Source organism: Ciconia boyciana, chromosome 2, assembly GCF_034638445.1.
Source record: "Ciconia boyciana chromosome 2, ASM3463844v1, whole genome shotgun sequence".
Taxonomy (NCBI): domain Eukaryota; kingdom Metazoa; phylum Chordata; class Aves; order Ciconiiformes; family Ciconiidae; genus Ciconia; species Ciconia boyciana.
This window is the reverse complement of record NC_132935.1, coordinates 165,908,947-165,933,276: the sequence shown is the minus strand read 5'-3', so window position 1 is coordinate 165,933,276 and position 24,330 is coordinate 165,908,947. Positions and strand designations below refer to the sequence as shown.

Below are 24,330 nucleotides of genomic sequence, written 5' to 3'. Positions count from 1 at the left end.
TTAAATCAAGAGCAGAAAAAAAGGGCTCCGGCCAAAGGAGAAAACCCACTTGGTCAGCTGAATTTTTGAAACGGGGAGGGAGTGAGGGCCTTTGAATGGACAGCAGCAGAGCAAGGGCTGTCTGGGGTCTGGATCTGCATTCCTGAAGGTGGTGAGATGTGACGTTAGGTGTGCCAGGAGAAGGCCTGCTCATTTTTGGAGGCAGCAGCGTAGATAAAACCAGTGGGGATGAATGCAAAGGGGAGCCTGCGATCATGGCAGGGCGATGCAATGACGTTTTGTCAAGGGTTTAGGCAGAAGAGACACATCTAAGCAGGAGGCAGTGATGTAGCTGGTTGGGGTCAAGTCCCACATGGGACAGGGTGGCAGTGCCATGGGAGGGACCCTCTGTGGGACCTCCTGGGCTTGGTTTGGATATTAACTCCCACCAGGCAAGTCCCTTCCCTCGTCATGTCTCGGCCACCCTCCATCACAGGGCTGTGTCTGGTGCTAGTGATCGGGGCTCATGGTTTGCAAGACTCTTATTGCTTGAGAGAAGGCAGAAACATTATCTGCCTTGTGCTGTTGCCTTTGGGAGAGGTGGAAATAGGGGTGTCCTGCTCACTTCTGCCTGGAGTCACCCTAGAGATGGCAGACAGTTGGCCAAGCAGCACTGACGTGGGCTCCAGAGGGTTGAGGTGAAGGCTCCCAGGCTTTGAGGTCAGTAGGGACCCAAAAAGCATCCAGGGAAAAAGACAACAATGGGTGAAGATCTGCTTTCCAATGATTCAAGGAAGCTCACAGACTCCGTATTCATCACGGCTCAGTGAGTCAGGTACCACCAGTCGGCTGTGGGACTCTGCTCCTCTGGCTCCAGCTCCTCACGGCTGCACACATGGCCCACAGGGCTCTACCTTGGCCATTTGTGTGCAAACCGACCCATCTTATAGCAATGCTGCAGAACATAATTTGGGGTTTTGGTTCACATCTCTTAAATTGTTGCTTCTTAATCTTTCTCAGAAACACAGATGGTGTTGCGGTTTCTTATTTATTTCTGTCTGGATGGTAAAGGGAGGATGTCTTGGAGAGGAAGGGAGGGAAAGAACCAGAGAGAGGGAAAGAGTGAATTTTCAAGAAGAGCCTCCCACAACTTCATCTTATTTCCCCAGCTTCTGGTAATGGCAGGTCACTGATTGCAGCTATTCACTCCAGAAAACTTCCAGGGGGTTTCCTGAAATACTGAAATGTCGCGGGCTGGGTGCCCAGCCAGTGACCACCATCAGAGCCACAGCAAAGAGGATGGACCTCAGTTGACCAGCAGCAAACCTAGACGTGTCCCAGTAGCTGCCCGTAGGTCAGAAACCCTGACTTGGCATTTCTAAGGGCTATTTATCGCAAAGTGAAGGAGGATCAGGTTTTTTTCCTTTTGCACCCTCTTTCCGCGGCATTGTCCGTCCTCTTCAAACTTAGCAATGTTCAAATTAGCAGAGGACGCTGAACTCTGGGCTGGCAGAAAGCATGGAAGAAAAGAAATGTGAGCACAAGACTGGCAGGTTAGGAAGGGGCTTGCTGCATGGCTTGGGGGGAGTTTAGTATTATTGCAGATTAAACTGGGACTATAGCATCCTCTGTATGCCATCCTCAGCCTCACAGTGCAGCTTCAGGCATCCCTGCTTAGGAACCAGCCAAGTACCTGGTATGGGTGTGTTCGACTCCTCTGTGCAAGGCCCAGCAATGCCAGGGGTACCTGCTGTGGCAGCAGGAGCCCACCACATCCCAGTGGGTGGTGGAGGGTTTGGTGTGAGCAGGGTAGCGTGCACCCGGGCCACTCACTTCTCTAGCAAAACCTGCACCCATGCACCCATGTGCCTGGCGCTCTCTTGGGAAGATCTCTACCTTCAGGACCAGCCTGTTGTATAAGCAAAGAGAGAAAAACCTCATCTTGCTGCCTGCTTGTCCCAGGTTGTGGATCAGCCCCAAGCACTGGAGCATCGTTGGCTCAGACCCACGGCCCTGCCTCTCCATGAACTGCAGAGGTTCCCTTGTGTAAAAGGCGTGGAAGGGCTGTCCACCTCCTCCTGCATCTCCCTTCCTTCCCCTTCCGCCTCAACATGCTCATTCATGAAAAAATATCTGTTGGCTGGACATGGGGAGAGGAATTAATGTTGGCGCGTTGTTTCCCACATGTTGGCCAAGGGAGGTTGTAGGCTCAGAGGGTTTTAATCTTTGTTTTCACAGCTGGATTCGATATTACCCTTTCTTCTCTCCAGCTTTTTATTGCTGCTCGCTCCCCGGAGCAACCTGTTGCAAAGCAGCGTGTGCACTCGCGTTGGAGCACAACCTGCTGCTGACTTCCCGAGGGGCAGTGAGCGTGGCTGTCCACCTCGGGACCGATGACCTGCACAGCCCCCTGTGTTCATTAAGGACTGAGACCGTAAGAGATTATGCTCTCCTACAGTGGGGGGGTCACGCAGCGGGTCCTGTGTCTGGGAATGCAATGCTGCAGGGAGGAAGGTACCATCCCATGATGGTCCTCTGAGAGCACCTGGCTGCAGCCCAGATCTCCTGGCTCCTTCCCCCCCTGGGGTGAAGTTCCCCCGCATGGGGTGCAGGCAGCTGGGTAGCAGGGACCAGCTTGGTCCGTCCTTTGGTAGGAGGGGGAAGGCAGCAAGGTTGGGGTGTCTGCCTTAGCCCTGTGCATGAGGCATGACGGGACCATGGCAAACTCTCAGGCTCATGGTCCCAACCTAGGGACATCATGGGTTGGGGAGGTACTGTAGGGTTTGGTGAAGGTGGTGTACAGATTGGTGGTGGTGGTGTAGGGTTTGGTCATGCTGGTGTAGGGTTTGGTGGAGGTGGCATACGGTGTAGTGGTGCTGGTGTCTGGTTTGGTGGTGCTGGTGTCGGGTTTGGTGGTGCTTGTGTAGGGTTTGGTGGTGCTGGTATAGGGTTTGGTGGTGCTGGTGTAGGTTTTGGTGGTATTGGTGTAGGGTTTGGTGGTGCTGGTGTGGGTTTGGTGGTGCTGGTGTAGGTTTTGGTGGTATTGGTGTAGGGTTTGGTGGTGCTGGTGTGGGTTTGGTGGTGCTTGTGTAGGGTTTGGTGGTGCTGGTGTAGGGTTTGGTGGTGCTGGTATAGGGTTTGGTGGTGCTGGTGTAGGTTTTGGTGGTATTGGTGTAGGGTTTGGTGGTGCTGGTGTGGGTTTGGTGGTGCTGGTGTAGGTTTTGGTGGTATTGGTGTAGGGTTTGGTGGTGCTGGTGTAGGTTTTGGTGGTATTGGTGTAGGGTTTGGTGGTGCTGGTGTGGGTTTGGTGGTGCTGGTGTAGGTTTTGGTGGTATTGGTGTAGGGTTTGGTGGTGCTTGTGTAGGGTTTGGTGGTGCTGGTGTAGGGTTTGGTGGTGCTGGTATAGGGTTTGGTGGTGCTGGTGTAGGTTTTGGTGGTATTGGTGTAGGGTTTGGTGGTGCTGGTGTGGGTTTGGTGGTGCTGGTGTAGGTTTTGGTGGTATTGGTGTAGGGTTTGGTGGTGCTGGTGTAGGTTTTGGTGGTATTGGTGTAGGGTTTGGTGGTGCTGGTGTGGGTTTGGTGGTGCTTGTGTAGGGTTTGGTGGTGCTGGTGTAGGGTTTGGTGGTGCTGGTATAGGGTTTGGTGGTGCTGGTGTAGGTTTTGGTGGTATTGGTGTAGGGTTTGGTGGTGCTGGTGTGGGTTTGGTGGTGCTGGTGTAGGTTTTGGTGGTATTGGTGTAGGGTTTGGTGGTGCTGGTGTGGGTTTGGTGGTGCTGGTGTAGGTTTTGGTGGTATTGGTGTAGGGTTTGGTGGTGCTGGTGTAGGTTTTGGTGGTATTGGTGTAGGGTTTGGTGGTGCTGGTGTGGGTTTGGTGGTGCTCGTGTAGGGTTTGGTGGTGCTGGTGTGGGTTTGGTGGTGCTGGTGTAGGTTTTGGTGGTATTGGTGTAGGGTTTGGTGGTGCTGGTGTGGGTTTGGTGGTGCTGGTGTGGGTTTGGTGGTGCTCGTGTAGGGTTTGGTGGTGCTGGTATAGGGTTTGGTGGTGCTGGTGTAGGGTTTGGTGGTATTGGTGTAGGGTTTGGTGGTGCTGGTGTGGGTTTGGTGGTGCTGGTGTAGGTTTTGGTGGTATTGGTGTAGGGTTTGGTGGTGCTGGTGTAGGTTTTGGTGGTGCTGGTATAGGTTTTGCTGGTGCTGGTGCAGGCTTTGGATATCTGGATGCCCAGCATGGCAGACAGGCAGGTGTGTGTGCTCATGCCCAGTGTGGTGGAGGGGGTGGAAAAGGTGCGGCCAGCACCCCATTGGATGCCCAAGGGCTTGGACCTCTAGCACTGCAGATCTCAGAGTCAACCTTTGCTTCGAGCATCAGCATGGCCTAGGGCCAAATGGGACTGGCTCCACTCCCACCCGGATGCCAGCCTGAGGGCACCTTCTCCACCCCACTATCTACCTCTGGAAGGGAAGGAGGGACACTGATTTAACTCCTCTCCAGTCCTGCGAGCTTTGGGGTTGAAAAGACACGTGGTCTCCGTTCTTGGCACGGGGGACCCAGTGGCGTCCAGATGCGAGGCATGAGCTGCTGACCTCTCCGGCGTCAGCGGGTGGGGGCCCACCTATGTAAACACGTCCAGGAAGGCTCTCGTCCCTTTCCCACCCCACACTCGCCTTCGGATCAGACCGGCCAGCCTTCACCGATGTTCCTGTCCCCGGGGCTCCCAGGGAAGGTACCATACTGCTCGCCTGGCACCGGGCACTCCTTCGGGCATTTCTCTCTCATCTTCCTCTTCTCTGCATGTAAACATGATCGTATAATTACCTAAGTGGTTATTTAAATATTTACTGGTGATACTGGTGTAAGAATAAATCTGGGTAAGCAGAGTAGAAACCTTCCCCGGTCATGCTGGGAACCCAGCCAGAAGGATAGGAAAGCACTTGTAGTAATAATGTTTCCTTTTTTTCTTTATTTTCTGTTTTGTCTGTTATCTAAGAACAGTTGGCAAGAGCATGTCCAACCCGTTGGTTTCCTAATTTATCACATTTGAGTCTCTCTCTCTCTCTCTCTCTCTTCTCTTTTAACTATGTTTAGATCTTATTAGTAATGGAAAAAATGGGCCATAAAGTCGCATCCAAGCGTCTGGTATTTTCACTTTGGCATTTGCTTTCTTGTCTTCAATATCCTTATTTAGTTGATGTTGGATTTTTTTACTGTGAGGAGGGGTCTGGTGTCCAGGTAGCTAGGGCTGAGCTCAGGAGGACATTTTGGTGATTTGGGGTGGCAGGTCTGCAGCTTGGAGTTTATTCAGGGAGGGAGCAGAGATGGGTGATTACGGTAGAGGGAAGGGTTTGGCAGCTGTCCCAAGCCCTTTTCCCTGTTTGCACAACACTTGGGTCATGGAGTGGCCTCACTGTTATGGCTCTATCTGACCTGATAAGTCTGAGGGTCCTCCAAAGCCAGGAGGTTGGGCAATAGATGCTCCAGTGATGAGTGTTGGGATGTTCAGAGAGGTTTGGTGTCTTAGATGCACATGTCCTGGTTCGGATAAGATTTTGGCTCACCTTACAAGTCCTGCTCCTTGAGCTTCACCTCAGCTCCTGCAACCAGACCACCTGTTGAGGTGCTGGATGATGGGTTTAGGAGACCACCCTTATGTTCTTGGTAGAGCAGAGCGCAGAGGACTCAGCACCCTGAGTAGATGCCACACCAAAGCAAAAGGACCTTAAATCTGCTCACGAGCATCGCAGCTCTTCCAAATCACCCGCACATCGTCTTTAACCACACGGTTGTTTAAAGCAGTAAGGCATGAGTTCTGCCTGGAGGACGGCGTAGGACAGGGCAGTTGCTCAGCGATCATGATGTATGGCCAGGGCTGGATGAGGGAGCATCATGTAAAGGCAGGTAGAGCTTGGACCTGGTTCATGTAGCTGGGTTGGATCCTGTGGGTCCCGTTCCTGCACCAATTTCTGGGGCACTTGCTCACTGCAAGCTCCTGTCCTTGTTAGGGTTGAGACACGGTTCCTCTACCCTGCACTTTGGTTGGCGAATTACAGATATTTTTGGGGTAGTAAAGAAACAAAGATAACTTTGGACCTGGTTCTCATGCTGGGCTTCTCCTGCACTCAGGTTTGAAAGAAACCTCCACCAACTTCCCAGTCCAGAGCCTTCTTCCATATTGCACTTGTGGTTTGGGCAGGTGGCTGTCAGCCCAGGATTGAGCTTGAACCTATAGAGCTGAGTCTCCACTTTGACAAATGGGGCCATGGTTAGTGGTGGGTCACACTGTCCTTTACTAGGGGCAAAAGCGCCCTTCAGCCAGAGCCAAGGGCAGTGGCAGGGTCTCCTTGGGTTGCTCCGACCCATAAGAACCTGGTTTAAATCCTGGTAGGAGAGTCTGTCCTGGGAGCTGCTACATGTAATGGGGCTGGTTGAACCAGACCAGCATTGGTTGTGTACCGGTTGTCCCGCCTGTTGTGGTGGCCATTGTACTTCCCCATGTCTGACAGATGAGGCGTGTGATGACAGACATGACACTAACATTTTTCTCGATGGCACTGCTGCAAAAAAACAGAGTTAAACTCTCCGAGTCAGCAGCCCGCCTGGATAGGTGCAAAGCATTTTCCACAAGAAAACCTAAAACTATCTGTATTTTCAGGTATTTGCAAGAGGGGTTTGGTGAGGAAAGCTAGAGGAGGTGTTGAGCATGTCTTGCTTTGCTTGTGTGGATCCACAGAGGACACGACCACTCCACCTTCGCTTTGGGGTGTTGCTGTCTTTACCCTCAAGCTGTGTCCAAGATGTTCATCCCTATGCAGAGTCACTGGCTGCTTCCATCCCCTCCCCTCTCCCCCCACTGACACTGTGCACATGGTTTTCACGCAGCTGAAAAGCAGGGAAACCATTCCTCTCATCCACTCAGTGTGAGCCATGGACCTCACCCAGCAGCTCTTGAATCAAGCCCAGAAGCCGTGGCTGAGCTTCAAACCTCTGTTCCTGCTCCTCTTGCTCCTGCCCCCTTTTCCTGGGGCTCTTCCAAGCTCCCTCCTAACACACCATCTCTGCCCATCCACAGGTGTTAGGGGGAAAAAAAAAACAAACCAACACCTTTCTGGAGCAGCCAAAAATGTGGCCGCTTGACTTTTTTTCCAGCGTTCCCTAATTCTCCCATGCACCCTGGCCTTTTTCCTCTGCCCCTGCCTGCATTAACACACCGCTGCTCGGTGAACTGCAGATAGAGGAGCGACCGCGGGGGCAACAGCAGGAGGAGGCGACATGCCGTGAACTTTTGCACGGCCATTTTCGTCAGGGGATGGATTTCCTCTGACTTTTATTGAATTTCTTTTTTTTTTTCACTCTTTTGTACAAGTTCAGGAAGGTCTACAGCGAGTCAAGCCTGGCTTGGCTTCACAGGGTTCTGCTGCAGGCCAGCCAGGGCTGGGAACACCGGCTGGAAAGTTTATTGCTTCCTGTTATGAGAGCTCAGGGAGCCGCGATGGGTTTGCAGGAGAGACGGGGGTAGCACTAACGCCAGGTACGACCCCAACGGGTGCGGCTGGAGATGGCCTTTCATTCCCATTGCTTCTCCAGCTACTTCAGGAAAGGGAAGCAAATAGAGAAGGGAATAATTGCTCGATTTGACCTCTGACTATTGAGGCAGATGCTTTCTTTGGAGCAGGAACAGACACAGGGAAAAAATGCTATAAAGGGCGTTGCTGAGCCACGTCCCTGGGGGTCTCCGCGAGTCCCTTCTTACCACCTTTTGGTGTGTTGGCCCGTGTTATCTTGCCATCCTTGACAACTTCAGCAGAAAGGTTCCTGTCAGAAAAAATATGTGGTTTTGTCAACGCTGAAATTTATCTCAAGAATGTGTCCATCACAGCGAAATTTTCAGCTGGGAAGGGCTGGAATAAATCACTTCTGCTCTCCAGCCTGGGTTTAAATGCTTCCTCTGGGCTTTTGTACTTTGGAATTTAAATCTTACTGTTATTTAACTATATCAGATTATTTTTTTTGTCATTTTCAAAATGAAGTGCTTTTACCTTTCTGCGATCATCAGTCAGTGATATCCAAAGGAAACATTTCACTGTTTTTCAGCAGAAATATTATTCATTCTGCTAACAGCATTGGCTTTTTGCTCCAATCACAAACCAATGCAAACTTAACAGAAATTCTGTTTTCTGACCTGTCTTCTGGGCTAACTGAAACACAACTGTGGTCCGAATTTCATGGCAATTCAGAGCCAGAGTTTATATTTTCAGAGTGCATAAAAGAAAGCAGCCATCACCTCGTTTTCAAACATCCTTACATTATGCAGCCAAAATCTCCGCGGGCTTTGGAAAAACATGTGAGACCCGATTTTCTCTGTTTGATCCTTGCAAGAGCCAGAGACCAACTGCAACATCCTGATCCAGATCAAAACCTTCTTGGGTTCACCCAACAAGCAAAGCTGGATGCAGAAGAAAAACGAACCTGATGATGAATAGGTAGAGGCCCTGGCTCTGTGTTGTTCAAATGACACATTTGCACTGGGGTTGTCATCACCACTGTCCTGAAAAGTCCGCACAGAGATTTGCGATGAAGCAGATTTTAGCAAGACACTGGCACAGCTTTTTCTGCCGCCTGTAAATTTTTTTTTTTAAGAGAGTTGAGGTTTTGGCAGATTTCTTATGATGTGAGCCCTGCTTAGTCCCAAATCTCGGAGAATGCCCAAAGCTCTCGGTGAAGGAGGGAAGTTTGCACAACTGAGATTTTTTTCTGGGTTAAGCTTCGGAACATGGTGGGACTGAAAGGGAGCCCAGGGGTCCTTGACTGGGGTGGTTGAGTTGAGCAGCACTGCGGCCATTCCCACCTGCTCCCTCCCGTCTCTGCATCACAGCTCCTGAATGGGTCCCTGGGATGTCCACAGTTGGCCTTGACACCATCACCCAGAAACAGGGGTGTTGGTTCAGCTACTGTTTCGAGTGAATGGGCTGTTTCTGTGGCCGGGAACAGGGGCTGTCGCAAGGCATGGTGCCTCCACCCATAGCCCCAAGTCCTATCCCAGTACGTTGCTTCTGCCCTTGCTGGAAGGGGTTGGCCTGTCCCAAAGCACCTTAACACAAGAGACATGGCTCTGTGTCCCAGCAGAAGTCCCCGGCACAGCCAGCACGTCACTGGGGCAATGACACAACTTGAGTCCTTGCGACGCTGAAGCCTCTGGAGACTCCAGGCATGAAGCAGGAGCTCCGATGGGTGCTGATGGCCTCTTTCCCGTCAGAAAATGGAAGGCAGCCTTGAAAGTGCCCCAGTGAGATACGTACTCAGACCTCTCTGCAGTGCTCCATTTACCTGGTCCTATCAACCAGGCACGTGCCTGGGAACCAGCCATTAGAAATGCCAAGGTTGTAATGCTGACTTCAACCAAACTTGTCAAAAACTTGTCAAAAACGAGCCCGAGCCCTTTCCCAAACCCATCAATCCCCCCACACCTGTGTGCTCAGGGACCAGCAGCCCTGAAGACAGCGAGGATAACGGCAGGACGAGGGGGACTGGAGGAAAGGAGGATGCATTGAGAAAGGAGGTTGCCACTCCCTGAAGCACATCTTTACATCTGGGGAAAAAAAATCTCAGTTTAAAGCCATTTCCAGAACTGTGGTGCTCCACTAAAGGCATGGGGCTGCAAGTAACAGTCCAGCCACACCAGAGACACTAATGAAATTAAAACCTGACTCTTTTCCTGTGTAGCTGCAATGTTTTAAAGTGCCGCCTTCGCTTGCAAAGATAACCCTCAGCGTGCCTTTCTGTGACTCTATCGTCCACTGGCAAAGCTATAAAGCCCCAGATCCCTTTTTCTCTCTAACTGCCACCAAGTTACTGAATAATCAGAATAATAACAAAATTCAGCAGTTCTGCAGTGGACTTTAAGATGATGCAAAAGAAGTAGAATATTTTCCAAGTCTAATACTTCCTTTTAGGCAGTGCCTTTGTCACCCTTTCCATCACAAACCGCTTTCAAAGCGGATGGCACCCACAGCCACCAAGGGCGAAGATGTGTCCCGCATCCCATGTCCGAAGGTCAGAGAAAAAAGGTTAGTGAAGTTAGTCAAAGAAGAAAAGATACAAATTAAAACTGCTGCTTCAGTCTTGCCCTCATTTGTGATATTCAAACATTTTTGCTTCTCAGACATGAAATTCTGTAGTCTCTTAAGCCCAAATCCAACAATTTCCAATTAGATGAAAACTTGACATTCTTAATTTATTTCAATTTTGTGACATTTGTCTCAACACAGTGATGTTGCTTCCTGGGTCTTGTTTTAAAAAGCAGGCTTATCATTTGAACAAAGGTGCATTTCTTCATTTCGTTTAGTTTTAAAACAGATGGAATGAAAATCCAAAAGGTAAAGATTAGAGAAGAAAAATGAACTCTCAGTGCAATACAGTACAGAGCTTCGTAGATTTGTGGCCAGAGTGGATAATTACAGTTGCTACTCATCACTGACATAGCAGGGAGATGTTACACCAGATCTCATTATCGTTAGTGACAGCACTCACTTATTTCAATAGGATATCTAAAAGAAGTATGTATAGATCACTACTCTGAAACACGAGCGGTGCCTGGGTGGAGAAGTGACTTGGAGAGGTGACTCCCAGCAGCAGCCAGAATCGTACAATGCTTCGTCACATCCATTCCCCCTCTATCTCCACCCTCTCTTTTATTTCCTTTTCTCAGTGCTAAGCATTAAATCGGGGACATGGGACGCTGCAGGGGTGGGTCGAGAGTGAAAAGGTGCCTATGACTTTTTTTAGCCTGTACATTAATTTATGTCTAAAAAAGCTGTTTGCTCTCCAATGTCTTCCTTGGGAGGAAGAAAACACTATTTATAACTGTGCGCATACCCCTGCCATTTTCTGTTATTACCCATGCAGCGAAGGTTTTGGCTTTCACACAACCTGTTCGGCTGGTGAAAACCCAGCTAAAGCATGCAGGAGAAAATGCAAAGGTCTGGCTCTGCCTCCAGCCCTCTGCCTCCTTCCTCAGGTGATGGTTTGGCCCATGGGTGATGGTTTGGTGATGGGAATCACTCGATCCCTGCCAGTGTGATGGCCAGACCTGCTGGGCAGGAGGCTGGAGCAGGAGCAGATGTTGCTCAGCTTGCCTGAAGCACAGATGCCCCAAGAAAACTTCCACCAGACGAGATTGCTGTGTGTATAAATAACCCGCACGGTTAGGAAGCAAAGGGCCTGGAAAGGCTGCATGACCCACGGGACAGGGACCATGCTGAGCTGCCTTTTATCTCTAAGTTGCTGCCCGCAATCCTGCAGAGCCTGGAAGTTGTTCTCAGCTAGTTATTTTTAAGTAACTAATAATACTTCTCTGCAGCTCCATCCTGCACCGGCTGGAGTGGGTGGAAGTTTCACCACAGTTCTTTGATGGGAATGAGATCTTGGTGGCCATCCCTCAGGTCTGATGTATCTCACAGGACTTGTCTTTTAGAAGTAGATGGTGTGATGTGCTGGAAGCTGTGGGGTCCCTGCTTGTGGGCAATGCACCCAAGGACCATGCGGTGGCCCCTGTGGAGGTGACCACGAGGTGACCCACTGCACTGTCTCCAGACTTGAAGGACCATGCGGGCAAAGAGGTCACTGCCCCAGCATGCTGGAGGCCAAATCCAACCCCGGGAACACGCAGGGGTAATGTGGCCTCGGCTCGCTGGATGTTTTCTCCCCTCAGAGGGGTCCCAATGAGAGATCTCCAGGAAGGTTGGGGTGTTGCTGGAGGAGATCTCCAGCCCTGGTGCTCTCCTCTGAAACCAGCTCCCTATCTCCCCATGTCCTTTGAGAGCTCAAGCTTTGTCGGTGTGCAATGTGCTTAAGTTGAAGCATGCAGCCAGGGTTGTGATAATTTAACTTCTTTAGAGGCTTATTCCTCCAAAATGCCTCCCAAACTCTGGTTTCCCTAGTGTGGCATACTCACCCAAGGGTATATTCATCTCTACACCTAACTTAGCTGATGATAGGGCTTTTTCCACTTGCCTATCATAGATGGCTACTTCTGAACAGTGAATTAACTTATCACTGTGTATGAGTAATTACTTTATAACTTAAAACCTTCAGGAAAATTACTGCAATGTGCCCAGAAATGCTAGCCTCCCCAGAGACCCCATTAGCTGCAATGGGGTTGTGTCACACAGCCGAGCTCTGGTGACAGCAGAGGCTCACATGCTCCTGGGCTCTCGCAGAGCAACTTTCAGCAGTACGGCTCGTTAGTCAGCATGGAGCAGTGCAGGAGATGCTGCTGCTTGCAAGAGTGTCGGGGTGAGATGCTCCAGCGAGCAGGAACTGACCCTCCGCGTCCCTTCGGGCTCTTCGGGAAACCAGAGGTCTGACAGGAGAGTGAATATCCTGCTTTGTCAGGACCAGGGATGCAAGTTCCCAATTAACCATATGGTTTCAAAAGTCCCCCTTGATCAAAACGTACATCCTCCCATACTTTCTCCCCTCAAAGGCTGGATCTGATGCTTTTCATGACTTGTTGGCTGATGCTGTCGCTTCCTTCTCCTCCTTGCTGGCCCTTGGGGAGACTTTCTGCCTTGACTCTCTGTTTCCATCTCAGCAGCTACCTGGAGCCCTGATCACACTGGGGTGGCAATGCCAAAGCTCCCCACAGATGGAGCAGGGACGAGACGCGATCCTTGGACCAGCAGGACGGAGGTTTTCTTCTGTACTTGCCTTAGGCTTCATGTACATTCCCATACTCCTTATTTCTTCCTGCTTCTGCAAAGAAGCCAAAAAGTCTCTGTGTGTGCTCAAAACCCCTTCCCCATCCTTCATCTGCTCTCTGCTCCCATCCACCAGCTTGGAGAGGGGTGCACCACCTCTTTCAGAGAAAGCCTTGCCTGGGGGAGCAGCAAAGCAGGAGCTTCAGAGCGGTTTTTCTCACTAGTGAGCTTTGCCTCCTTATTATTTTTTTTTCTCCCAGCAACCAAGGAACTTTTGCCAAAATGTGTTTTCCACATGTTCCCTATTAGTCATGCTCTCTGTCTTACAAATCTGTTACCAGTGCCACTAGCCGATGCTATTAATTTACTTCCAACCAGCTCAAGAGCTCAGCAGCAAAATTCCAGGCAGCGTTCCTAAAACCAGACCCGGTGACTTGTTTGGATTTAAAACCGATGCCCCTTTCTTCCCCGGTATACATATATATATATATATATAGCACCTTCCCTCCTTCTCCCAAGGCTTGGCGAGGGACAGAGGAGCCCTGAGCGGCGGTGGGACTGACCGTAGGGGTGCAGGCAGCTGGGGCAGGACCTCCCGGCGGTGGGTGCCTGGCCACCGGAGAGGCGGGGTTTGACAGCACATTAAATACTTCCCTTGAGCTCTGGTTTCCAACTGCTGGGGCATGGCTGGACCGAGGCGGCGGGAGTTTATCTAGGGCAAGGCGGAGGGCTGGCGGCACAGGAATGTCGGCGGAGGAGGGAAAGCCGCCACGAGAAGCACCATGTCTCTGTAAGTAGGTTTTTTTTTCCGTTGTTTTCCCTGCAGCTTAAGCAACGGTGTGGGAACCGTGCAGAAAGGAAGGACATCCAGCTAGCACAGATGTTTTTTTCTATTTATTTTTTTCCTCCTTCTGCTTATTTTAGACTCAGGTTTTAAAGTTGTCCCAGTTCCAACAGTTGTGCCTGTGATTGTGCAGAGGGGTCAGTGGGTTTTGGGAAGTAACCATCATGAGAACACGGAACCAACAGCTCATTCCGGTACCTGGCTGCACACGATTTTCACTATTTTAAGTGCTGCTGATGGGTTGAGCGGTCCAACTCCTCCTTTATAGCAGTTTCAAAGTGCAACTTGTACCCCGCATGCGTTTCATACACTGCATGTCAGCTAATCTGGAGACAACATGTGAAGATAGATGACTGTGAATGAATGGATTTCAAAACCAGAGGGATGGTGGGTCCTCTCAAGCAATCTCTCCGGCAGGTAATTTAACTACCTGAACCACCTAGTGTAATCCATCTACCTGCTGCAGATCCACACAGGTTTTTTTCCCCAGGGAGCTGGCCTTGTAACTTTTCCATTGCATGGAGGAATTAGGTCTGAAGCACACAGAAGGTGCAAAAATCCATTTTTTGCGCTTTGATAGTTGGCATTGTGAGGAGATGAGACATAGTCTTTTCCTAGTACCATCCTATTCATCAACAAAAGCAATGTGAACAAATCCTTCCTTGGAAGCTTGTTTGCCTTATAACTGATTCCAAAATATCATGGTGTACTAAGCCCCCCAAGCAATTAAAGGCATTGAAATCTCATAGTATAGTCTTTCTAGCCAGTGAGTCGCAAAAAACCACTGGAAGTTTAACTGAACTGATTGTAGGAGGGTTTTTTAATTCGTTTCCTTCAGCTCCCGCTTTCAAATACGGTGCCAGGAGAGTGGGTGGACACACAGGAGTGGTAATAACATCAAGGTGTGATCATACACAGAGGCAACAGCGGGGTCCCAGGGGCGCAGAAACAGCTCGAGGCTGTTTCCTGCAGATGTTCCTGCAGATCCAGATGTGCATGGAGAGCTAACCGCAGTGTCAATGGCAGGACCAACAGCTTGGGCTGGTGGCTGGTAACCGGAGGTGGTCTTCTTAAAGCAACAACCCGCCACTTCGATTATTTTGCAATTTCTTTCCTTCTCCCTGACTCAGGAGGTTTGTGAGTGTTTTGAACCAACGCTATCGGGTGCTCCTTTCCAAAATGTGTTTCCCAGAGGAGACAGTGGGTGTTTTGCTAACAACACTGACTAATATCAGATCAAAACTTGAATATTTATTCCAAAAGCCACCACTACCTTGGTCAGACCCTCCCTGCCCCAGCAAAACTGCTGCTGGGAGGTGACTCCGAGCTTTGGGAACTGTGTCCGTGACTAACACTTGCAAAACAGTAAATTATGCCCGGTGTAGACCTTATAAACCCCTTAGGTGAGCAGTGAAATTATAAACGAACTGCTCTACAGGACATTTGAAGCCTGTGTTTTAGACCAATTTGGGGCTTGCAGCTGATTGGGATGCAGATGGGAGCCAGGAGGTGGCTGAATGCCCGCATGGGGCCAGCCAAGCTGGGGCCGATGTGTGTTCGATCCAAGCCCCAGCCCTGCCTCGGCTGGACCCGGATGCACCATGTCCCACAATAGGCCATTGCTGCACCCAGCAGGGTCTTCCCTTCCCAGCCCCCTGTCAGCTGGAGCTTGGCCAAGTGCCCGGATTAATCCTGCAAATCATTTAACGGCCCATTTTGCCCATATCTGAATGTGGACACAAACCAGAGGAAAGGTTAAAGACACTTTAAAGTGTATCCACTGACTCTAAATAAGCAAAAAGGCAATCAGAGGGGATGCTTTCCCATCTCAGCCCTGAATAAATCCAGTTTCCTCAATAAATAAAGAATAGGTCCATGGTGATTGCTTTCCACGTTCTTCTGCAGTGGCTGAATTGTCCTATCTGCAACAGCATTTCTGTACTGACCATTGGGTCCAAGGCATCATTTTGGGGGCAGAATATCGGGATTCTGGCCCCAGCAGCTTTGAGGGCTGTTGTTCTTCACCAGGTAAGTTGAGGGCAGAGAGGAGAACTTCCCCACCTCTTCTGGCTTATTACCCAGCCTAGAGTGAGCTGTTTCTCTGCTCCTTGCCTCAGTTTCTCCAGCTACAGGACAAGAATAACACCATCTGCAGAGTGCTCCCACAGTCTCGGTCTGGCGTGTGAAGACTTGGGGGTTTGGGTTCGCAGAGGATTTGTTTGATCTAGAAATAGCAGGGTTAGAAAATTCCATCTGCCTGCTCTCGAGAGCCCTCGAGAGCGGAAGAATTTCACTGCATCTCGAGCCTCGAACTACGCTGTTACCTCCCGGGGCAGCGCGAAGGCGAGTGCTGAGCAAACCAGTGCTGTTTGGCTCCTGTCCTAAGAAGCAGCGTGAGCAAAATCGCATTCCAGAAAGGCTCGATGTGGAGAACAGAGCAAGGCACGTTTCCCTTCTTTCTCCCACATGGGGCTGTGCCCATGGCTGACGCTGGTGGCTGCTCCCACCCTGCGTCTGGCACGGGTGATGGGCTCAAAGCCTGGCTTGTGCCATGGAAACCCTAGGGCATAATTTTGTGTCTCCATATAAAAGTGGTGCAAAGCCAGGTTAGGACCATGTTCATGTCTCATGGCATCATCTTCCCTCCTGGATATTTACCTCCACCCAGCCATGCTCAGCCAGCATGGAGGGGTAGGTCTGATGTCCATACTCTTTCAATGTATGGACAACAGCTCCTTTCTCTTCTTCTGCATGATCGTGAAGGACCACAGGGGAGTAGCCTGTGCCAGGGCAGCTACTGCTGAGCCATAACACACCGCTGCTATGTGCTGCCCCACGATAACTAACTCTTTTGTGTCCATGCTTATGTGCTTGACTCCTACGTCTGCCGCTCTGCTTCTGGGTGCAGCGGTAGGCGTCAGTTCATGGGTGGGACTGGGTTTGCGGATGCCTAATTTACTGCCTGCCATCAGGTGTCTGCACGCAAACAAGGTGGGTAAACTCCATGATGAGCCTGAGGATGATTCAGAGGAGGGACGCAGGGGAACAGAAAGGATGATGCCATCCTCTGCTGCTCTGGAGTGAGAGCCCCGCTGTCCCTCGCCATGGTGCTTTTTGGGCCTGAGTGCTTTCCCTGTTGCTTTCATCCAGGTATCTGCCAGGGCTGCTGCCAGACAAGCAGTAAAATTGCTGCCTGCCTTTAATGATGCCTGGGGTCACCCAAGGAGCTCTGGCTGAGGCCCCATTGCAAGTTAAGCTAAACACAAAATGTTTTTTACAAGCTCTTCCTCCCCAGCTGTCCAGGTCTTCTAATAAATGCATGGTTTTCTCTGAAAGCTTTTCAAGGTTTATTTTTAAAACAGCCTGCATTTGATTAAACATTTGTTTTGTTTTGTTCTGTTTTTTCAAAAGGAACTTAAAAGGGCCATCAGCCTGTAAACATAAATATTCCCATTCTTTTGCTGATTCTTTGCATTTTTCTGGGTTTGCTAATGAAAGATATTTCAGCAGTGCAAGTCTTTGTGGTATGGGCACCATCCCCTACTCCTGCTTTCAGCTCAGACACTTGAGCTCACGGCATGGAAGCAAGAGATTATCACAAGTTAAGCACCTTTTTGTGCCTAGGTGGCTTCCATGGTGCCTTGCGTTCAATTTAGTTATGCAAACCCTTCTCACAGCTGAGCAACGGCTTGAAACAGGCAACAAGGCGGGTAATGGTGAACCTAGTAGGTGCTGTGGCTTGTTGTGTTATTAATCTGTGTTTATCTAGTACCACCAGCTATCCCTGCCTCCCATTACGGTGGTGCAGCACATGCCCACACTGGCCACGGCTCGTTCCCCGATGCTGCACTCTCATGGCCAGCCCCATGTCATGGTCCCTCAGGTCCCTAATCAGGTCCTGGGGAGATGGGCTGCAGCAGTGAAGGGTGCCTCTTTGAGATAAAATGATCTCATCTGTCACAGATGTGCCAATGTCACAGCCATATTACTGACTGCAGCCACAGATGTTAAGTTACAGCTATGTTTTTTTCTTCCCCCTCTTCCTGCAGGTTATAACTGAGTAGCCCTTATGACCAACATGAGCTGGAGCTTTCTAACCCGCCTGCTAGAAGAGATTCACAATCACTCCACCTTCGTGGGGAAGGTCTGGCTCACCGTGCTCATCGTCTTCCGCATTGTCTTGACAGCGGTGGGAGGGGAGTCCATCTACTCCGACGAGCAGAGCAAGTTCACCTGTAATACCAAGCAGCCTGGCTGCGACAACGTCTGTTACGATGCCTTTGCGCCGCTGTCACACGTCAGATTCTGGGTCTTCCAGATCATCATGATATCCACCCCTTCAGTCATGTACCTGGGCTATGCCATCCACAGGATCGCCCGGTCGGCGGAGGAGGAGAAGAAGTTCAAGGGATTCAAGAAGAAGAAGCAGTTTGCTTTGAACTGGCAGGCAGTGCGCAACATGGAGGACCCGATGGAGGCTGATGAAGAGGAGCCCATGATCTCTGACGACACAGCAGAAAAGGAGAAAGCCAAAGCCAAGCCCAAAAGCAAAGAGCAACAAAAGCATGACGGGAGGAGGCGCATCCAGCAAGAAGGACTGATGAAAATCTACGTCTTCCAGCTACTTACCAGAGCTTCCTTTGAAGTTTGCTTTTTGATAGGGCAGTATTTGCTCTACGGTTTTGAGGTAGAAGCCTATTACGTCTGCAACAGAGTCCCTTGCCCTCACACTGTGGATTGCTTTGTGTCCCGGCCAACAGAGAAGACCATCTTTCTCCTGGTGATGTATGTCGTGAGCTGCCTGTGCTTACTTCTGAACATGTGTGAGATGTTTCACCTGGGGTTTGGGACCATCCGAGATGCCATTCGTAACCGGAAAATCAACAGCTTTAGGCAGCCTCCCTACAATTATGCCTACCCAAAGAACATCTCCTGCCCTCCTGAGTACAACCTGGTAGTGAAATCAGAGAAGTCCACCAAGATCCCCAACAGCTTGATGGCTCATGAGCAGAACTTGGCTAACGTCGCTCAGGAGCAGCAGTGCACCAGCCCAGATGAGAACCTCCCGGCAGACTTGTCCACCCTGCACAAACACTTGCGAGTGGCCCAGGAGCAGTTAGACATAGCATTTCAGAGCTACAGCAGCACCCAGGCCAACACGCAACCTTCTCGAACCAGCAGTCCTGCCTCGGGTGGCACGGTGGTAGAGCAGAACCGGGCCAACACTGCCCAGGAGAAACAAGGTGCTAAACCCAAGGCCTGCTTGGAGAAAGGGAGCTCAAGCAGTAAAGATGGAAAGACGTCTGTATGGATATAGCTTCGTCTAAAAGGAGAGAGGACAGCATAAGTGGGGTTTTTATTTTGGTTTGTTTCTGGTTTTTTGGTATTGTCATGCATTCGTTTCACAGGGCACAGGCGCAATTTTTATATGGAAGTCAAGAGAGAAAAGGAGTTTCAGACCAATTTAGTGCTGTCTTCCAGTGCGTTAACAAAAGACACTTCTTTCCTGTTTCCAACACATTCTCCAGCTGGGAACCTCCAGTGAGCAACAGCAAACTCCCTGCATCTCGCACCCCTTCGGTCACCACCAGAGCCCCCAACAGAGACCGGACAACGCGCTGTGATGGGAAGTGGAGCTGCTGGTGGCTCAGGAGAGAAGTCAGGCCAACAGCGAGCAGCTCCCCTCCTGCATGGCGAGGCTACAGTGCTGTACGTCAGGCAGTGTTTAATTACTAAATATCCTTAATCAAAATTAATTTCTGATCCCTTGATAGAAAACAACTGACATATTGCATGAACCTTCATGTCACGCTTACAGCTGATGTCGTGCCTGAATTGCTAGATGCTGTAGCAGGCATCGCTGGAAACGAAGGCATCGTTCGATGCTGCGAGCCACGAGCTGGCACCCACATCAGGTTATGGAGCAGAAACACAGCGACTGTCTGTCTTACACAGGGAGACCTAAAAGCATAGCACAGCGCTGAAGGTTTTTGTCTTTTATTCCTCTGCATCGAAGCAAAAAGCAAATACGATCAAACGCTACGCAGCAGGAGCGAGCAGTGACGTTGCGTCATACCAGTGCCTGTATAGCGCTTGCTACAGATGTGATGGGAATCGTTGCAGTTACAGAGTTTTTAACAAACTGCTGCTTCACATCATCAGAAAGTGCCTTTATGCAACCAGGAAAACAAAATCATAAAGGGTTTAGACTTCTTTATTTGCTGATTATTAGTAGAGATTGGAAGATCAGTGTTGGCAAATTTGTTTTTCTGTTTAATCAAACCCTTATAAATAGTGGCAGACAGCAGATCTATGCATAGCGTGTATATGATGTGTGTGTGTGTACATGTACGTATATATACAGACACATATGAACATGTGTGTGTGAATATAGACATAGAGAGATATATAGAAATGTAATATCAACCCTTTGGTAATTTTGCAGCCTTCCACCTCCCCTGGGAAAACCCGGCTGGTTGAGGACTATGGCTGATCTCATCCTGGAGCAGTCTTTGAGCTTCTAGCCTCCAGCCTCCCCTGGGGAACTGGCAGGTTTCACACACTTGCTTGGGGGGCTTAACAGAAGATCTGGCTTCAGTGGGGACAGGACCAGGACAGTAGCAGGAAGTTTTTCACTAGTTTATGGGGAGCTTTTTGAGCTTGGCTTGGTTTTAGGGTGGTTTTCATGCAGCTACAGGAGTCTAGGGGCATGTTAAAACCAAGCTGCTGAGCTCCAAGGCTCCTGCTTAGTGCTGAGGATGTGCTTTGTCGGGGTGGTTTCATCCCATGTCTCTTGCACAGCTGCGGGGCTGTGGCTTTGTTCCCCTCCAGTAACACAAAATAGAAAGAAAACCTCATCACTGGGAGCACAGGGAGCATCTCCTGCTGAATGGTAGAGGATGAAACCAGTCACTGCCCCACTCTGCCACATCTCAGAGTGGGTCTCATCGCTGAGATGTTCCCAAGATGCCTGTGGTTTGCAGATGCTCTCGCAACCTCCCAAGAGTCCAACAGTTGATTCACCACTGTGGAGAACTCAAATAGGCAGAGCCTTCAAGATCAAACCTAACTCAAAAGAAGTAAATCCTCACCAAACACAGCACTGTCCCTTTGCTGAGCTTGTCCCTTGGGGCCGTGCCACCCACCCAAAGTCACATGCAGGTCCCCATGCCAGTATTTCTTATCCATTGGATCTATGTGATTTCTTGCTGGGCATCTTTCTTATGTCCTTGATATTGGTCTCTGAAGGCCTTGAGGATGCCTGTTCCCCAGCTGGCCAGGCCCTTTGGCCAGTATGAAACACCTGGGTATGGCCTTCAGCGCCTGGTAATCTCGACTGAGCTGTGCCATGCCATTAGAGAACAGTGCTGGCAGCAAAAAAGTAGGTTTAAAAAGAAAGCAAAGAAATATCCTATGAGGTATCCAGCTACAAACATTCAGTATGGCTTTGCATAACAGTCTGGGGAACACTTTCAGGCTTGTTCCTGGTCCTGCTGGTTCCTGGTCCATCAGTAAAATGCCTGGAGCTCTGCCCGCTCTCACTGCTAGAGATCTTCCCCTCGAAAATGGACAACCGCATCTAGGAGGAGGATCAGTGCACCCCCCCCACCAGAAATGGTCAGGAGTAACACACATCTGTCGTGTGGAGGGATGGCCTTTCTGCTGTGAATTTTGCATGAAAGGTTCAGAAAGTTCACACCATGGTGGTGGGGAGACAAACATATCCAACTGCGCTGTTGGTCCTTGTCCTGCATGCGGGAACGTGTTCTCCTCCTGGGCTGGGGCTGCACCGGGCAATGCAGGAGAGGCTGGTTGCCGACGGTGGTGCCATCATGAAGGTAAATGCATGCAGGTCCACAGCCCAGGGCTGCTGGGGAGGAGAGCAGAGGTGCTGCTGGGTGGAAATTTGCTCTCTAGTAAGATGTCCAGGGCACAAGCTTGTCCTCCACATCGATGCGACTTCTCATTTATTGCCAGCCTTGTGCCCCACAGGAAACAGTGTGTACTTAAAGTCACAATCCCAAGGGAAGGATGGAAATTCTGAGGAGAGCGATGGCTTGATGCTGCCTGTTTTTTTCGGATTCTTTTGAGATGAGCGCAATATCACAGCCCCAGATAAACTTGTCCTTCCCACACAATGCTGGAAGGCACTGTGCTGTGCAGGAGCCTGGATTTTTGATTTCTCCTGCCCATACCAGCGACACCTCCCTCAGCCCCAGACGTGGCTTGAGCATTTCCTGATGACTCAGATCAGCCCCTCGGCTCCCACTGACTTGCAGATTCACCAGCGAGTCACCAAGCGCAGGGATGGGCATGTGCCTCCCTTGCTCTTGCTTCAGGAAACCATCCTAGCAAACGCCTCACCGTGGAAAAACTGGGGGGTGGATTTTAAGCCAAAAATCCCAGAACCTGGTCACAGGGACCTGATCAACTCATTAAACCCATTTTATACAGCAGGGCTATACACCATGCCCGAACGATGTAGCTGGTCAGTGCCCGATGGGAGAAGATCCCTGGGCTCCATGGCTGCAGGTTCAGAGACACGTAGAGCAACAGGGTTGGAAAGGACCATGGATCGTCTTGCCAACTTGCCACCATCAAATGCTTCCTTAATGGCTAACACGAACCCCCCCTCACTGCAACCCCTGGCATCTCCTCTCCTCAGCAGACACGGAGAACATCTCATGCCTTTAATGTCTGCAGAAGCTTTTGGGTTTTTGAAGACTGTTTTCATCCTCCTCAAGTCTGCTTTAAGCTAAACTCCAGTCTCATCAACCTTTCTTCAAAGGCTGCTTTTGCATCATGGTTTTCCTTTGTATCTTTGAGCCACCACCAGCCAGTCCATGTCTTCCCAGCAGTGAGGCAGCAGCGGCCCTTGGGCCAGCTTTCCACCCTGCTCCTCTTCATGCACCCATCCGCCACCCTGGTCCTCCTCGAAACCCAATCTTCTGCAGGCATGGGGACTGCCCCTCTCTGCAGATGTGTGCTTGTATGGCCTGGATCTTTCTGCCCTCCTGCAAACTGCCTTTTTATTTTCATGCCACAGACCCAGTGCGCCAAGGGGGTTTTGAATGGTCAGTTGATCCTGCAGCAGATTTGCAGCCTCCTCCCAGCTGGTGTCACCAGCACATTTAATACGCACACACTGTTTTCCATAGTGAGAGTCAATAATTGCCATATTGATGAGTACTAGAGCCAGGGCAGACTCTTGGGCGATCAATGCAACCTCCTCGTCAGGCAGGGAGACAGGGTAACCGCTGTCGTTCCAGCCAGCCCCGCTCACCTATCAGGCTTGAAACACTTCCTTGCATAAAATGCTTTGCAAATGGAAACTAATCTTGCTTTCCCATGTTTTCCAAGGATTTTGACAGGGACAGAAGCACAAAGGCACATTCCTGGCAGGACTGCTCCGGTGTCGTGAGCTGCCTGGGAGAGATGCAAAGTTACCTGCAAGGTCCCAGCCAGCCTGGAGGACACTGCTGACTCCTCTGACCCGGGGGAGGAGGGACCCCAGTTCTCCCAGATCCCATCTGAGCTGCACACAGGAGGCAGCATGAGTCAGACAGCCCCAGAAATATAAAGGATTATTATTATTATTACTATGTATATTGAGTTGCTCACTCCCCCCCTTCCTCCTCCACTCCTTGGCCTCGAAAGTCTTTAGGATATTGTGTCTTTCCACCAACTCAACACCACAAAGGTGACCGACACACATTAATGTCTCTGCAGGAGCAACTCCTTTTGGGGCAGGAGCAACAGTCCCCTCTTTTTATCATGTCAGTTTGGGAAGGAAAAGGATAGAGAGGCAAAATAAGGATAACCACAAGCTAAAAACCCATCACAACCATTACAAACTAAACCAGCGTCTCGAGGAATTTCAATTAGACGACAGGCAGCGTCGGCCATGGAAGAAACACCAGTAGTATAATTAATGCTTTGCTTTTTTTTTTACAGGTTAATAGTTTTGTTCACACACAAGACGGGTTTAGCTTTGTAGCTGAACTAATCGTAAATGTTGACTCTCTCGCTCAACTTGGTCGGATAAAGTGCCCACATTTATATTTCTATTCTTACCGTTCAGGGCCAGGAATGTCCCACGTAAAAGCCAGATTACCTTGTTGCTTGCATTGCATTCCACTGGGAAATACTTGAACTTAACTCAAGGCCATAACCAGTCTGTGCTGTTATGAAGTTTCTGGGATTGTTATTTTTTTTGTTGTTCATTTTTTTTATGTACTAACTGTATTTGTACTAGAAATTTTTTGAGTATGAGGTTGAATCTGTAAGTATTTTCAGTGTAAATGTTACATCTGGACTGTAGTTAGAATATTAAACACTGGTCAAAAGAGAAAGATACATCAGTCCAACTCTTCAACTGGCTATTCCACATCCATTACTAATAAAAAGGAATAAAACTTACATTTTGTTTCAGTATGCAAAGCATGTGATCTTTCTGTGAGAAGAGCGCTGAGTGTTGATGACAAGAAATTCTCAATCTATTATTTGCCTGTTTTAGCCATGTAAGAGCTCTATTTTCCCAGATACGGCTATAAATCACTGCAAAATATTTTTGCCTTAAGAAGTAGCTGACCTTCTAGTTGTTTGGGATGTGTTGTCTCTCTGATGAATCACTGCCTACAATTCCTTCAGGCATGGAGCTGAAACTGCTTAGGAAAGCCTGTACTTTCAAAAGCAAGAAAACTTTAAAGAGTCTGGCAGAAACTGATGAGTCAAGCTGAGCAAATGATGGGAAAGCACTTGTGAGAAAGCCTGCCTTTCTGAACGACCTCAGTCTTTGCTCCTCCCATTAAAAATGACAGGC

The 24,330-nt window shown here is 49.8% G+C and overlaps 1 protein-coding gene across 5 annotated transcripts in view; it reads left to right on the top strand.

Annotated features, from left to right (window-relative positions):
• GJC2 (gap junction protein gamma 2) overlaps positions 1-23,951 on the top strand; it is a 41,473-nt gene extending 17,522 nt beyond the window's left edge. For 2 of the 5 annotated variants that reach the window (XM_072854868.1, XM_072854867.1), the window contains one exon: positions 17,558-23,951. In XM_072854868.1, the coding sequence (XP_072710969.1) occupies positions 17,578-18,825 (1,248 nt within the window). In that variant the 5' untranslated portion in view covers positions 17,558-17,577 and the 3' untranslated portion in view covers positions 18,826-23,951. Of the gene's footprint in view, positions 1-13,233; positions 13,455-16,481; positions 16,500-17,557 lie in introns of those variants that run through there. The other 3 variants (XM_072854866.1, XM_072854869.1, XM_072854865.1) reach the window with 3 other exon arrangements.
• Positions 23,952-24,330: the final 379 nt, after the last annotated feature.